This window comes from Molothrus ater, chromosome 10 (assembly GCF_012460135.2).
Source record: "Molothrus ater isolate BHLD 08-10-18 breed brown headed cowbird chromosome 10, BPBGC_Mater_1.1, whole genome shotgun sequence".
In the NCBI taxonomy this organism is placed as follows: domain Eukaryota; kingdom Metazoa; phylum Chordata; class Aves; order Passeriformes; family Icteridae; genus Molothrus; species Molothrus ater.
The window spans coordinates 21751920-21768457 of NC_050487.2; the positions used below are offsets into that span (position 1 = coordinate 21751920).

General features: G+C 40.9%; 1 protein-coding gene across 1 annotated transcript; it reads left to right on the forward strand.

Annotated features, from left to right (window-relative positions):
* Nucleotides 1-2094: 2094 nt before the first annotated feature.
* On the forward strand, nucleotides 2095-12983 carry LRRC31 (leucine rich repeat containing 31). Its single transcript, XM_036389096.1, has 10 exons — nucleotides 2095-2157; nucleotides 2524-2778; nucleotides 3670-3819; nucleotides 4191-4358; nucleotides 6819-6986; nucleotides 7850-8017; nucleotides 8764-8931; nucleotides 10025-10192; nucleotides 11328-11495; nucleotides 12664-12983. The coding sequence occupies exons 1-10, from the start codon at nucleotides 2145-2147 to the stop codon at nucleotides 12981-12983; spliced, it is 1746 nt and encodes a 581-aa protein (XP_036244989.1). The 5' UTR covers nucleotides 2095-2144.
* Nucleotides 12984-16538: the final 3555 nt, after the last annotated feature.

Below are 16538 nucleotides of genomic sequence, written 5' to 3' on the forward strand. Positions count from 1 at the left end.
CTGTAGGAAGCAGACACAGGGCTCTGACAGGAGCAGGACACCTGTTCAGAAGTGTGGCAGGGAGGAGAGGAGCAGAGCAGCAAACAGTGCGTGGCTGGGCCTGGCTGTTGTAATGTTCACGTGTTCACAGCACAGCCCGGGCCCATTGCAAAGTGCTGCTCATGTTTGCAGCCTAGTGCAGCCACCTCGCTCTCCTCAGCCTGCTTTTTTGGGGGGATAATCCTGTTAGCACCTCTTCTCTCATAGCTGATGTAAAAAAATATAAGGATTTGCTTTTTAGGAAGTGGAGACCTGTTCACTGTGTTTCCCTTCTGACTGAATTACAGGGATGCTGTCAGAGTGCCCTGGGGTATTTGTCACTGTCATTCAACAGCCTCAAGGGGTGAAAGAACTTCTGAATTGGCAGCACATCACCTGAAATACTGATGTCAGAGCATGTGAGTTAGCCTGGCCTAACCACTGTAATCAGTGCTTAACATGCCTAAAGATTTCCCCAGTTTCACAGGACAGAGATCATCAAATATTCCCATTCCTTGTTCTCATTGAACTGCAGTGGGCATTGAGAAGTCTTGGGCCAGGAGAGCCCAGGACATGCTCACAAACACAGGGTGCTTGGTGTCTGCCTCATTCCCAGTCACTCTGCTGTTAAGCACAAGAAAAGAACTGTCAAATTAATTTCTTCACCAACAGAAATACTGGGATTTTCCATTGTCTGCATAGCTGAGATGCCTGGACACCTGAATTAGCACAAATTTTTGATGTGGATACACTCTGTAGTGAGATGCTGATTTCAGAAACAGAGACAAGACAGCCACTCCTCCTGTCAGAAAACCATAAAGTCAATTTGGAGATCCTTTTTGTTTGGATAGAAATGCGCTCTCCTTTTCTACAGAGAAAGATAGTTTATCACAATGCTTTTGTGCATTTCTAGCTGCTGTAAATGTTTCCCAGAGTGGTACCTCTCATGGGCAAGAGGATTTTCCTGCTGTTAACTTTTTCTTCTCATCTTGAGAAGAAAGATCCTGTTGACTCCTTGCAGCACCCTGTGCCTCATTCCACCCTGTCTGAATCCTTTGTCTAGTTTCACCCTGAGTCAAGCTCTTCCTCAGGGGCTGATGTCTGCTCAGCTGCTTGCAAAGGAATTGTTGGTTTTGTTTACCAGCTTTATCATTCCCCACCAAAATCACTCCAGTTTGCATATGTCTTTAGTGTATACAGACAGTGGATGGTCCCTTGTGTTTAAGGAAGTAGAAATTATATTGCACCAGGTGCAGACAAAGGTGAGCAGGAAATGATAAGGGAAATGGAGAGTTTGCCACAGGAGGGGAGAAGGATTTGCCTGGTTTAGCCTGCAAAGGCAAGACCCCATAGACTGAAAAAGATTATCAAGGCTAAAGAGATTCAGCAGAAATGGCTGTGAGTAGGATAAAAACAGAAATTGTGATATTCGCCATTGAGGAAATCAGAATTTAGGACAGACAGACAAAAAAAAAAAAAAAAAAAAGATGTAGTAGAGTTTGAAGTATACATAAGGTGTGTCCAATGATTGCATTGTAATGTTGTACCGTGGTGTTGCCCAGAAGATGGTTGTGACTTCTCTTGTGTCTCCTAAAATGATCAGGAGTGTCCGTCCTCCCTTTTTCTGACTGAGCTGTGCCTCCAGCACTTTGCTGACCAGTATGGACAAAAGGGGTGGGAAAACAAAGAGCTTTTCTTCAGGTACTCTTGTAATCTGATCTCTGCGGTGACTCAGCCTCTCCTAACAACAGCTGTCTCGGGGGCATGCAGTGGTTTGTGAGCAGTAGCGAAGATTTTGCTGCCACTTCCTGATTTCTGCCTTGAGAGCGATCGAAGCTGGGACATGATCGGAGCATTTAAATGGACTTGTCAGCCCCAAGACCGGCAGACTTTGGGGTAGAGTACAGAGGAATAGAGGCATCAGGAAAGAGCCAACAAACCACTTGTGCAGAGCTGCTGCTGCTGTCAAACTGATGAAAACAGAAACTTGTGAGAGAAAACTGCATGGAAAGTTCCTATTAAGGAAATGAGTGAGGTTTTGTTTGCATGCCATGGCTCACCTATCCCACAAAGCCTGAAAGTGCTGTAAAAACTGAAAAGTGTGAAAGGGAACCGCAGGTGTAGCCATGGAAAAGACAGGTATGTTCTTTGTTTAAAATAATGTCTCTCTACAGAAGGAAATCACAGCCATGGAAAGCAGGATTGCTCTACAGCTCAGTAACAGTGCATGTACATCAAGGTACATTGGCTTGTACCATTTTTGTATTTCTAAGGAATACAACTGTGACAACAGTTAATGCCAGATTTTCAACATTGCCTCAGCTTTTTGTGATTGTAAGTGCTCTGCTCCTGAACACTTGTGTCATGGCTATGATACATGGTTGGGTGGAGGAACGGTGGCAAATTCTCAGTGCATCTGCCATTATGAAAAAAGGTAAGCAAGAGTAAACATTACTAAATTCTAATTCTAATTCACACTTATTCTGTCTGCTGATCCCCTGAAAGATGACCAGAACTGCCAGGATAGACATGAAGAGGACAACCTGAAGAGTTCCCCATTTGATTTTGTTATAAAACAGTTCCAAGGAAAGAAATGTGCTCCTGAAAAAAGGAAAGAGCAGCCTTCAGCCATCAAACAGTTCTTCAAAGGCTTTGAGTTTGGGAAATCTGAAGGCAAGGACAGAAGGGAAATTGAAGAAACAGAAATAAGCAATGGTAGAAGTGATGATCAGAGTGAAAAGCAAGATCCCTCTGTAGAAGGTAATGCTGGTACAATAATGAAACACGTGTATTGTAAATATTTTAATTTCATAGCAAATCAGCTGTTTTCTTGCTAGCCAAAGTCCTGTATTTGCTGCCTACAGTTTATCCTCTAGCCAGGGTTTACTTCTGATTGGAACATTATCAAAGATGTACCCTCTGATTTGATAGGTGCTAAGCAAGGAGTTAGATCCACATTGCTGAGGAAGGGTAAAGCTTTTGGGTGACTTCTCTCTTGGTCTGCAATGTAAGAGTCAGTGCTGAAGTCAGCTCATTAGTTCCAGAGCTTATTTGTATTCAGAGCCAAGCTTTGAGCAGTAGCTTGGCCTGTTGTATTTAAGATGGGTCAGTGTCCTGCTGTCCTGCTAAAGCAGTCTGAAGAGAGCAGGAGCAGATATTTCCTATCACTTGGCACTGGGCAGGAGGAGAGGAAGGGAATGGGAATCCCTAATGGATGCTATTTTGCACACACAAGGATACTTTTTACATCCACTCCAGAGAAAATGGAACTATTTTTCAAAAGGAGATGGAAGGTGAAGCCTAGAACCCCGTCCTTTGTCCTAAGGGGTCTGGGTCAGTTTGGGGAAATGATAAGAGGGCAGCTACTGAGAGTGGATTGCTATTTTCTGTACTTTTTTGCTTTGCAAAGCTCAGAAAAGCAGGAACTACCTTACACAGATGTTGTATGAAAATGCAGGAGGACTTTTGTATTGATTTGATCTATAATGATCTTATCAGTCAGGTTGTTGGTCCACATTGATGAAAAATAGAGCCTGCTTCATTGTCAGATTTAATTAATTTCCTAAAGTCTTCACCTGGCAGCCTCAGGCAGGTTTTACACCTTGTGTTTATTAGCAGAGGTAACCAGGGCCCTATTTCTTTGTGGCTCAGATGGACTTTCACATCTCACTTCTGAAGCAGAGTCACCATCTGGTGAGCAGAGATTTAACCAGTTCATGGAGAAACTGGGGAAGAAACCCAGCAGCAAGAATCTGGATCTAAATAATTGTGCACTGAGTGCAGCAGATATAACAGAGTTGGGTAAATGCACATTTTATTCAACTAATCACTTCATGTATTTCTTTAATTTTTATTTGCCTGTTCTATTATTGCCTCTCCTCTTTTCCCTTCCCTTTCTTTTATACAGGCCATTTTAACATTTCATCTAATGGTCCCAGGTCCCTGAGAAATATTAATTAATAAATTATGTCAATTATGTTATGCATATAAATATAGAAATCATGCAGGTCTGTGAAGAAGATTATTGTCCTTACAGGGAAGATAAGAAAAGTGAGGTACAAATTGTCATGGCTTTATAATTCTGTATTGGTTGTAGAAAACATCTCAATATTAAGATGTAGTGATATCCAGGGTGTGCAAACAGAAAACCTTTTTCTTTTCTTTCCTTACAGCTTCTTTACTGCCATTTCTCCCAGAGCTGGAAGAGCTCAGCCTGGCCTGGAATGGTGGTGTTGGAGGGACTTTGAAAGCTCTCACTGTCCATCTTCAGCACGTGAGCCTGTTAAAAGTCCTCCGACTTAACAACTGCAGGCTGACAGCTGAGGATGTCATCTCCTTAGGTACAGGATTGCATTTACATTTACTTCTAGACAGCTTGGGGCTAATGTAATCCATCTCATCTCTTCCTACATCCTACTCCTGCTGCTTCCACACTGGGCAAAGTAAACTCCTGCTGTGAAACAGTAGAAACTTGGGCTTATGGGTGACCTTACACCTTTAGGTAACTGCAGAGTTCATTCCTCAGGGTGTGAAGCTTTCATACTCAGAAGGGAAGAGAATCCAGTCCTATCTGCAGGAAAGAATATTTTTAATTTGGATTGCATTTTTTTTTTGCCTAGAAGCAGAGTCAATCACAATAGGGTCAGCTTAGGTCTTGGAGCTGCAGGACAGGTGAGTGCTCATCATGAAAACCCCAATGGTCCTTTGGGAGAAGACTTAAAACCAGAAGTGCTGCCTCAGAGCTTTATGATTTGGTGTTTTTTCAACTCTGGGAGAAATTTATTCCTCTGCTTACTTCTTTGCTTGGAGTGCCTGCACCCTGCTTTCTGCAAAGTGTGAGGTAGAAAGGTTTTTAAGGTGGTGTTGCACAGTCAGTTTCTGGCACGGAGTCACCTCTGGGCCTGGAGTTTACTTCGGAGTAGATCTGTGGTTTGTATTTAAAAGAAGGACAAACACAATCAATTAGAAATTATAAAAGTCATTGCTTATTTTGAAAGTTCTAAAATGGGTCTGAGTTATAAAGCTGGGCTTTGTTTATGTCATTCGTATCCAAGCCTTTTCCAGGAAAGGTTCAGAAATAAAATTACATTTATGATGGTAGTTCAAAAGTGAGTCATGCAATCTCCTGGGGAGGAAATAAGCATCTCTACAAAAGCTGGTGAAAATAACTGTTCTGTTTCTGATGAGTTGGAAATCTGTATTTAATTTTCAATTATTTTTTCAAATTTATTTCATTCTTTTCCGAACCCTTCTCATAGATTTGGTTTTTGTTCGTTGGTGTTCTTTTTCTCCTTCTGAATTTTATTGGTTATTTTTGCAATTGATTCTTTCTGCCAGGTTCTTCAATGCTGTTTCCTTCCCAGTTCAGTTTAGCTTCTGCTGGGACAGACAGAAAATTGATCACAGAACTTGAATTTCCAGACAAAATGTGATGCCCTTGACACGTGGAATAGCAACAGTCAGTTTGCATTGATTTTGCCTGTGATTTTGAAAACAACTTGTGTATTTAGGCCAATCCTGGCTGTGTGACCTTGTCCACATCTCTCTGCAGAAATGTGGCCTCTTGTGGACTCAGCACATCCTGCTTAGAAATCAATGTCTGAAATATAACCATAATATCAACCTATTCTATGTAGTTGCTCAGAGCTTGACTGTGAAAGGTGACAGGAAACAATTCCTGGAGTTATATTCCTTTATTTATCTTCTGGGAGGAAAATGTGTCTGGAAATCTATGGTACTCATGTCAAACAGAAACAGGCAATGCTGCACTTCTCAACTGTAGAGCATTGCTCAGTATTCAACACCGAGGCAATAATTTAAAATAAATGCAAAAATAAGAATTAAAATGTGGCCTTTCCTCTCAAACCCGGATATTCACTTATGGAACTAATTATTTTTCTATTATAAATCTTTTGTGAAAAATTAATTATGAAAACCACACAGACATGAAAGGATGTTACTATTGAAATACAATTCTCAATTATTAGACTTTAGATCAAAAAAATGTGTATGACACTTTGAAATTGCATTTGCATATGGTCTGATTAATTGATCTTTCTTGGGAATGAGTTTATGCAAATATGCTCTCCCTCCCTCCTCTACAAAGGAAGTTAGGAAGCTGTATTTTACAGTGAGATGTCAGTATTTCAAATAAGCACTAACGCAGTTCACACTGACAGGTGTGCCAAGCCTTGAAAACGCTGATTTTTCTAAATGTAGTAAAAGTCAGTTCTGTCTGCCTTGAAATTATGGAAAAGTTAGTTTGAGTCAAAACAGTGCTCATCTTGGTTTCTTATGAAGTGATTCAGAAATTCCTGTCAGAAATGAAACTTTCATGTTTCAGAAATAGTTGTGAGAGGAATTCTTTCATTCCCTCCAAAATGACCTGTGGATGCAGTACAGAGGATGTTGGAAATCTGCCAGATAAAACAGAGCAGAACTCTACAGGACAGTAAATTCAGACTTGTCACTTGTACTGATTTCCCTCTAGACTGGACTTTCTGGTCCCAGCACAGGCCAAACAGCCTGAGTAGGGTTTGGGAACCTGAATAAATTTCTGGTTTGTGTGCACTGTGACAATGACTTGTGATCTATGTTGCTCCTTAGACAATGTGAGATTTTATACAACATTGCTGCAGAAGCAATAATTCATTTATTTAACAATTTTCCTGGCAAGACATTAATCATAAAGTAACTTGAGTATTAAGTAGCTAACCTTCCTCTTTAATATATTCCAAACCTGTATTTTGTTTGCACTGAAATTGATACATGGAATGACTCATTCTAGACTTCTGTTGTAGGAGAGGCATTTGAAATTGTTTCTCAGCTTGAAGAACTGGATTTATCATGGAACAGTAACATTGGTGGTAAACTATCACTGCTGACAAAAAAACTTCAGGAAGGATGCAAATTAAAATGTCTGAAAATGACGGACTGCAACCTGACAGCAAAGGATGGAGAATCCCTTGGTATGTGTGTCCATGGAGCTGGGCTAAGGCTGGCTTCACAAAAATTAAACTTATTTGACTTAGATAATGGCTGTACTGAGCTCAATATCAGTGAAAAGTTAATTTATTTCCAGCTCTGCGTTGTAACAGTATTTATGATGTGGGGATTTAGTGCACTTGCTTCCAAAGAAGAAAGTTGTTCTCTCTAATCATATGAGAGAGGGTTGAGAAGACCTAAACCACAGTCTGGCTGCCTCAGTGGTCCGGGGTTTCTGGATCTTTTGTGACCTTCAGCAAAAAATGTGTGCCAGAATTTCCAACACTAATTGCTCAAAATTAAGCAGCTGAATATGTAATTAGCCATAGGATTGGAAAGAAGGTCTGAGGACTGGGAATTTAGGCTGAGTTGGCAACCACTGACCATTCTGTCCTCTCACCATAGCAGCTTAATCCTGTGTGGTCTTTTTATCTCATTGTATGTTTTAAAAGGTGTTTACTGAGTAAAGAGAAGCCCCATGACTCTCATCTCCACTGCAGGAGGATCCCCATATGTAACAGACATTCCTATGTATTTTCATTAGAAAATTTAACTTCTGTTTGTGTTTCTGCTTTTTATTCCTCCGTATTTTTCTAACAGTCCCTGTATTTTTTCCACTTTTATTTTTATAAATGTTTTTCACAGATTTTTATGATTCCTACCCAGTCTTTATTTACAGTGTTGTTTAGGTAGAACAGGAACTTAGCAAGTCTAAACCACACTGACAGGCAAACCCTGGCCACGTCTTCCTGTTTATCATGGTGCTGTATTTTTCTAGGGTTCATCTTGTATGTATTCCAAACAATTACCAATTCTTGTTTTCTTTTCTTTTCTTTTTTTTTCCCAGCTGAACTTCTAAATGTGATCCCAAACCTCGAAGTATTAGATATCTCTATCAACAAAAACATTGGCTGCAGCATGAAGCTTATTGCTCAGGATCTGAGAAATGTGCCAGGCTTGAAAGAGTTAAACTTGCACATGTGTGGATTAAAGCAAGACAGCCTCCAGGGCTTAGGTTAGACCTTACCTTCAGAAAACTTTCATTCTGAATATATTGTACATCTGAAAACCATTTAAGAAAGGCAATGAGGTGGGATTTTGCTGATGGTTTGGCAGTATTAATGGGCAATCATGATTTGCTCTTTGAGGATTGGTAAAAGACTACAGGGCCTTTCAGCAGGAGCTGAATTTATCTCCCCTGAGCTCAAGCTTGTGAAAGTCAGTGGGGAGAGTCACCCTCCACACCATTTATCTGAGACACATCTGGAGCTGTGGCTCTCAGGACGTGCTTCCTCTTTCCCCAGACAGAACATAGACAAGGACACAGACAGGACAGCTAACTTTTAACAAGCTAATCCTGCTTTCCAAAGGAAATCCAAATTCACCATTACCACTTAAAGTGTCCAGTGAAGCCACATGAAATGGTCTTGTTATCTGTGTCTCTCCCTGGTGGATGTGGCAAAACACCTGGCATTAATGAGAACATCCAGCAGTAATTTCTGCAAAAGGCTGAGGATTGACTGGATGTAGGGGATGAGCTGGCCTCACCTTCACCTGCTCTCCCAGAGAAGAATGGAGCTGCATGGACAGGGAGGCTTTGCTGCATTACTGAATGTCTGCTGTGATTATACACTGCAGCTTAGCCCAGGAGCTTTGCCTGCAATACCTTGTGCAAACTTTGACGTTAAGTAAATAAATGCCAAAGCCCTGACCTGGCTGTTGTGGCAGACAGTGACCAGCCTGTTCCCTTTTGCATTTCAGACACTGCTTTACAGCACCTTGCAGAGCTAAGGAAATTAGACATCTCATGTAACAGAGAGATTGGTGGTGGCTTTAAAGCCTCAACAGCTCACTTGGCCAGCTTGAAAAATCTGGAAGTCCTTGATCTTCACCAGTGCTGTGTCACAGAAGAGGACATGACTGTTTTGTGTAAGGACACGTTGAGGAAACTTTTTAAGAATCTTGGTTTTGTCTTCTGAAAATATCTCAAAGACATAAAAGATTCTGCCTGGCAGAAGAGCTGAGCTCAGTACTTTTTTTCATTAGGCAGCTCTGAAAATGCAGTGTGGGGGAGAGCTTTCTTTGTCAATATGGAATGGTTTTTTTGCTGAACAAAAGGAAATCTCAGAGTGTCTGATCCCATGTGGAACTAAGAACCTGAATCTGCCATGATTCAGACCCACAGTGGGAATGTGGAAACTGCCACCAAACACTGCTTTTTTTTGATAATCAGTAATTTAGGAGATATCCAGGGACAGAGCCCCCAGGGGTATAAGTTGGATGGATCCATGGTGGGTATGTGCATGGAAATATAACTGCCTAAAACCCATTGGTGAGCTGCACACCAAGAAGAGGGTGATTTTAGGAGATGTTGCATTGCTGCTGCTGTGTGCTTTCTCCAGGCTGAATTGATGCAACTATAAACACTACTATGAAGAAAAAGGCATTTCCCAATCAATTTGTGAGACGGTTTATTTCTCTCTCTCCGTTATCATAACTTTGTTTCTACTCTTAACAAAAAAATCCCATGACTCAAAACCTATATTGCCCACATCCTATTTTCCATGACAAAGAAGGTAACTTGAAGATTTGATGATGATGACAATGAAGCTTTAGGAAATAATCAGTATTAGTAATATCAATTGTGATTTATTTTTAATTTATTTATAATAGAGAAAAATAACATTAAGACAAAGAAGTTTCACTTAGCAATGAAGACATTTGGAAATTCTCTACTTCACCCAGAAAATTTTCAGAAAGCCATGTTCTAACAACCTTCCATATAGTATGGAATACTTAACTGCTGAAACAGTTTTACTGAAAATGACAAGGCTATTTATGGTCTAAAACATTACTCACCATGAACTTGGGTGTAAAAACTTGGCTGGCTTGATCCAAACTTTTGGATTGATTTATAAAGAAAAGAAATTATGTCAGGCTACACAACAATTATGTCAGGCTATGCAACTACACAGTTGTTATGGATCAGTGACTATCTAATAAATATTTCATTTTATTGTAGCCCAGGTGATACCTTTACTCTCCAATCTTCAAGAGCTGAATTTATCCTCGAATAAAAATGTAGGACTCTCATCAGAACCTCTTCTGGGCAGGCTCAGGTTTTTACCAAAGCTGAGATCTGTGACTATCAGCAATTGTGGCTTAGGTGAAGAGTCACTTTCATCACTAGGTAGGAATGTTTCTTTAAAGTGTTCCCATTCTCTGTGTATCCCTGTAGGTCAAAGCATTCCCTTCTCCTTTGGCTGAACTCCAAGGATCATGGTTACCTTATACCTCAGGTCCTGAGTGAAAAAGCCTGTGATGAAACCACTGCTTTGTGGGACCAGTTTGCAAGGGAAGAGAATTGTATGACTTCCTCTACTATACCTGAGGGGATGAAGTTCTTTTATTGCTTTGTCTGATAGTGAGCTTTTATATACCCCTTCATTTTGGAGAAAAAGAAAAACATGTATTATGCTGTAATCATAGTTTGGATGTAACACTTCACTCAGTGTGGTGAAGTTTTGACTGAGAGTATTTAACCTTGCTGCAGGTGAAAATTTCAGTAGAAACTTTCTGGGGTAGAGTTCAGCATGGGGCAGTGGAGGAAATGACTGCAGGGGTGGAAAAGATATTGCACAGCTGTGAAGAAAAGTCCAGTCTAACACAGGATATGTAAATTCAGCCTCTTTTACCTACTTATTGCAAATCTCTGGATTAGTGGCCTTTGATAGGTGTTCCATATGGCACATGAAATCTTAGTACAGAGGGATCTCTCAGTTACTGTGTCTTGTGCACTTGTATTTCATACTGTGTACTCGTGACATTAAACCTGGAGTAAGACTTGACTGCCTCCAGCAGAAGCAGTAGCAAGCTAAGCTGGTCAGAGGTCCTTGCAGAAAGAGTATTATGTTTATATCACTGCAGTTATGTAAGAGTGACACCATGGAAATCAGAACTGTCAAAAGATACAAAGCATCTCACCTTAAACAGTGAGTTCACAGCAAAAAGAATTGCTGTCTTTAAATTGATATTAAATGGTTTAAAAGCAAGCTGTTAAATTAAATTAATTCAGTGCAACAAGGCCAAGGCAATAATGTGAATAGAAAGACAAAACCCCCTCTCCATAGAGTCCTGATAGATTCTATAGGCAGAGCCTTCTTATTTTCTTTTGTCTGACTTTTATTGAGATAAAAGAATTCATTTTAAGCACAAACATTCAGGCTGTTAGGATCTTACTTATGGGTGAATTGCAGGTGAGGTGTCTGTTGAGGCCATGTTGTTTTCTCTTAGTAAGCAGAAGTTGCTGGTCTTAATCTTTTCAGCTGAGGCTGCCCTTCACCTTCCTGAACTGGAGATATTAGACCTTTCTTGGAATAAGTGCGTTGGTGGGAACCTAAAGCTGCTTTTGGGAGCACTAAATCTTGCAACGGAGATTCGAGTGTTAAGACTGAGCAGCTGTAACCTGGTGGCTGAAGATTTGGCACTTCTAAGTAAGTATAACATGGTATTTACTAGCACTCAAAGAACTAGGGTGTTTAGACCACAATTCAGAAGGGGCTTGTTCCATGGGCTAAGCATGTTTTTGCATAAATCAAATGAAAACATGGAAAATACAGGAGTATTTTTCCCACTAAGGGCTTTCATTTTTCTGTGTGTCCTGGACATGCCCAATGGAAAAGCTGAAAAGGCTAAAATGCAAAGAATATTTAAGCACTTCTATCTATGAAAAAAAAAAAAAAAAAGCAGCATAACTTAGAAAATGTAGAAAATGTAGGGTTTGCATCTGTTTTTTATATCAAATATTTAAAGCTGCATCTGAGGAGTTTTATTTTGCTCAGATGCTGTTTTATGGCTCAGTTCTTTAGAGAAAATATCAGTGCTGACAGCCAGGAATACAGACACTACCAGCTCCCAGTCATTAGGTGGGTTTCTGGAGTCAGACTACTGGGGAAGAAGTAAACCAGAAATGTTTTCACCCACCTCTTAGCAGCTGCTAAGAAATACTGGAAAATGGGAACCTATAAAGGAATAAATTCTAGGATCCTTTTAAAAACTTGCTAATTTTGTACTCTTCCTTCTGAGTCTGTGGACCTGAGTCAGGGGTTTGTGTCTGACATTGGCAATAGCTGTGTGACAACTGTAAGGCCCTGGAATGTAAAATCTGGTGAAGTGAAGCCCAAATACTTTTGACTTCAAAAACCATCACCTTTGATGGGTGTCTCCTTTGCCAATCATGTGTTAAGGACCCCTTTAGGGTATATTTGGCCCTTCCACAGTGAGAGGTGGCTGTTGTAGTCAGTCACCTAGTTTTGCTTTCCTCTTTCTAAATCTCCCTGTAAAGCCTGTCTGCCTCTTACAATTGGCACTTGATGTAACCTCCTTCCATCTGACTCCAAGGTTTTCAGGTTACCACACACTTTTAACTCAGTACTTTGTTCCTTTTGAACATTTAAAGCCTGTGCTTTAAATGTTGTAAACTCCTTCAGCTGTCATAAAACTGTCTCAGATCAGCAGCAAGTGGTTTTATGTTGCTGAGGAGTTAAATCTTGCTGTTTGACTGCTGAAATGAGGTAATAAAATACAATTCCCTATTCTGAGAAGCTTTTAAAGCAGTTACCAGGATTTATTAATTGTGTTTGTGTCTGTCATCTCTCACAGCATCCCTGAGGCAAGATGGCCACTTGGCCAGATTGCAGAAGCTGGATTTGAGTTATAACAACACCATCTCTGATGAAGGCTGGGCTGTTTTCTGCCAAGGTTTAGGAGCATTTAAGGAACTCTCAGAGCTGGATGTGAGCCTCAGTCCATCGACCTGCCGGGACTGTGGGCCATGGTTTGGGGAGTTGTTGGCAGCACTGACACAGCTTCCAGCCTTGGCAGAGCTGGCCATGCAAAGATGGGCCCTTTCAGAGTCCCAGAGGAAGCAAATGGAAGGCTTTAATCAAGACAACAAAAGATACATTCGTTTTGACTGTTGATGAAGGTTGGAAGTGTGTGGAAGGCCTTTTGGGAGCAGCACATGAACCATTATGTGTCTGAGAAAACTGCAGTTTTTAATAATCTCTTGAAATAGTTTCACAGCTACAGAAAACTGTTATTTGACCTTCTGCAACATAGATCATTCCATTTCATAATGTTCTTTCAGATTCTCTGGGCCATGCTTACACTATTCAATCTTCATGTTGTGAATATTGCCAAGGCCACTGCCCACAGAGCAGGGCTGGCTCAGAGGGACCTGCTGCAGGTTTGGCCATGGAGGGAAGGGCTGGGGTTTCTGTCAATACAGGTGGGTGGACAGTGTGAATGTGGCCTCAGAAAATACCTCTAATGTGAAAATACTTGAAACCTCCATGTTTTATATGTTAATTTCTTCTCCCCTCAAAATTTGCCTCTTTGTGAATTAATTAAAACGTAAGTGAGAGATTTGGCATCCATCCCAACAACTCAACATTATAGATTAGTCCAGGAAGGAGAATACAGAAGGAGCTGGTCTGCTTCTGCTCTGGCCCTTGATGCCATCTCATAGTGTAGCTGAGTCCTGTGTAGAGAATCAGCATAAAATCAAGGTAAGAAACAATTAATTGGTGTCTTTGCAAGTCTTAGGGGAAAGGAAAAAGCTATGGTACTTTAAATCAGAGATATGTCCTGCTGCTTTAACAAGAATTTTGGTTGCAGAGCAGTCAATAAGTGCCAAATTCTGGCACAGTCACTTGTGTCATGGAGCATGTTAACCCACACGTGAGCTCCAGCACTGCAGTGGGATTATTCATTGGTAAGGTATTTTAGGAAGTAAAGATATTAGATCTGACCACTGAGTGAGGAGTCTTAGAGAAATCCTGAGGCAGCTTGAGGGATAAAGTACTGCTCAATTAGCTCTGAGCATCTCTACATGCTGCAGCAATCTCCTGGAGGAGAGGCACAACAGGATCATTCCTAACTTGCTAAGGCCCCCTCAGCAAGTTCTCCCCTGCAGATGCTGATCAATATTCAGCTTTCAGTCCATGCAACCCTTCCAACATCAGCTTTTTCCTGTTCAGGGCTATAACCAGCAGCTGAGTGTGCTGATATCTATAGATCATTTAATCCATAATTTCATGTAAGAGTCACCCTGGAGTTCCTGGTTCCACTTTCAGCTCCACTCGAGAAGCGCACTTGGCTCCCCTAGGTTTGAGAAATGTGAGTTGAACTGGAGTCTCTTGGTCAGGGGCAGCAGGGAATTGCTGTGTGGGATCCTAAACCTCTGAAATAAAGCAAAGAACCCCTGCTTCATTTAGGCCTAACAAGAGAGATTTTCAAGCAGTGAGTTAAGCTAGGACAGTTCTAATGAGGAAAAACCATCATGTCTGTTTAATAGCATCTCACCAACCTGTTCTATTTATCACTTGTCTTCATGCAGTTTTCCTCCTCAAATCCACCTTTGATCCAACTGGAAATTTTATCTTTTATCTGTTCTGTGAGAATTTCTCTGAATTAATCCTTTCCCTCTTAAACCTTTCTCTCCAGTTTATGTTTAATGTCCACTTTCTGTTGAAATCTTCCTAACTGAACTCAAGTTCAGTGTTGGGGTTTCCTGTTCTTTCATAGCTGGATTCCTCATTCTCAGCTCCAGAGCCCAGGACAGACCCACTGCTGGCAAACTCTCCCCTGCCCCCGATCCCCCTGCTCAGTCTTTGCCCTCTTATTATTCTGTCATGCCAATTGTGCCCCTAAAAAGCTTTTGTTCCTTTATCACCACTACTAAAAATCTTGTTAATCTGCCAATCTGCCCAGAAATCTCTCTTCCAATGGTTTCCTCCTTGGCAGTTTCTGATTCATCCTTCTCTCTGTCCCTCTTTGCCTTCATTTAGGGTGAAAAAATTTCAGTAGATGTTTCCAAACAATCAAAACAGCCTCAGTTACCCAGCAAAATGGAAAATCAGAACAGAGCCGTCCCACTTTGCTGCAGTCCCAGCTCTCTCCTGCCAGTGAGCATATTAATGAGATTTCAGTATCAATCAAGAGCCAAACAGAAATGAGTCCCATGCCCTGGATGCAGATTCAGAGAGCACTACCTGCAGATGGAACTCTGGTTCCTCATCAGCTCCCTCAGGATGCACCAGCTTCCCTGAGGCAAGGGGAGGGAGGGCAGCACTGCAGTTCTGACCAGCCAGTTGAACTGAACAAAGGGTTCTGCTCCCACCCACTCTGCATTTTCAACCTGCACAGTCTAGCTCGATGCTCTGTGTATACTGCAGATGAAACTCTGGGGCTTAAAGGGTATCTGAGCAGTACAGAATAAAAACTAGACAAGGACATCTTGTGTCTAGGACAAGCAGCTGTCTGCCTGTCAAGTGCTGTGGAAAGACATGGTTGCACATAGATTTGGCATGCAAGAATTGTAGCAATATTATGTTTGTCATGGTTCTTTTTAATAACAAAGGAGTTATGATGTGTCAGAACCAGAATCATGGCAGAAATTGCATCCTGCAGACCCACTGCTTTCAAATAAGCCTGCCATACACAGACACATCCCAAATGTCACCAAGCCATGTCAGAGATGAGCAGTACCACTAAGGCACTGCCAGCTTGCAGCCATTCAAAGTGCTGTAACTGCAGATTGTCAAAACATCAGTGAACAGTTTTGCCAAAGTGTGGAGATACTTTTAAACAGCTTTTTACAGCTCTGTAAGACAGGATGGTAATGCAGGTTCTGGTAGAAGTGTGTGGCCTGTCTGGAATCCTACTCCATATTTCCAAACATATTTCCAAGGTACTGATCGTTTCTGGAGGTAAAGTGCATAAGTAAGGTTTATAAACTGTGATGTTGTTGGGATCATTACTAAACACAGAGACAACAGGAGTTTTAGTTGCTGAGCTTTGATATTATTCCTGTTCTGACAGTTCTGGCCTGATGCTGCACCAGGTACCTAAAGAGATTAAGAGTGCCTTCAGTCCTGCATTTGGGAGCAGTTAGTCTGTGGAATTTCCATATAGCAGCAGAACAAGGTCTTGGCCCTTCTATTGTTCCTGTCTGCAATTTGCTTATGTCTTCTGGCAGATATTTAATTCCTTTATCTTGTCCCAGCTATAATCTTTCCAATGACTCCAGGAGAAACATCTCCTCTGGAAAGATACTGAATTTATTTTCAGAAAGGTTAAGGTATTTAAAATTTTCAGTTCCTTCACCTCCACAGGTATCTAGACACAGTCTTTAAAAAGATATATTATGTCAATTAAATAGTAATCTTTGGAATTTTGTTTTTAGGGAAGAAATCTCCTAAGAAAATTCTGTGGAGCTGCATTACTGTTGATAGATGAACACAGAATATTCTGCTCATTAATGTCACATTATACCTCACAGTATGGTGGAAATTTTGGCAAAGACATCGATGTTGTTTCCTGTGCTGGAAAGATTTCTTATGGGTTTAATTTTATTTCTTAGCAGAAACATTAGTTTGCTTTTTCATTTCCTTTGTATGCACAGTGCAGCAGAGAGCAATTTAAATTAATGAAATCTGAAAGTGAGTCTTTTGCATAAATTGCTACTTCTGTAA

Excerpts from the sequence above, each read along its gene's own strand:
- LRRC31 (XM_036389096.1), top strand. Across the intron at positions 3,820-4,190 it reads AGCAGATATAACAGAGTTGG|CTTCTTTACTGCCATTTCTC; the intron begins GTAAATGCACAT and ends CTTTCCTTACAG. Across the intron at positions 6,987-7,849 it reads AAAGGATGGAGAATCCCTTG|CTGAACTTCTAAATGTGATC; the intron begins GTATGTGTGTCC and ends TTTTTTTCCCAG.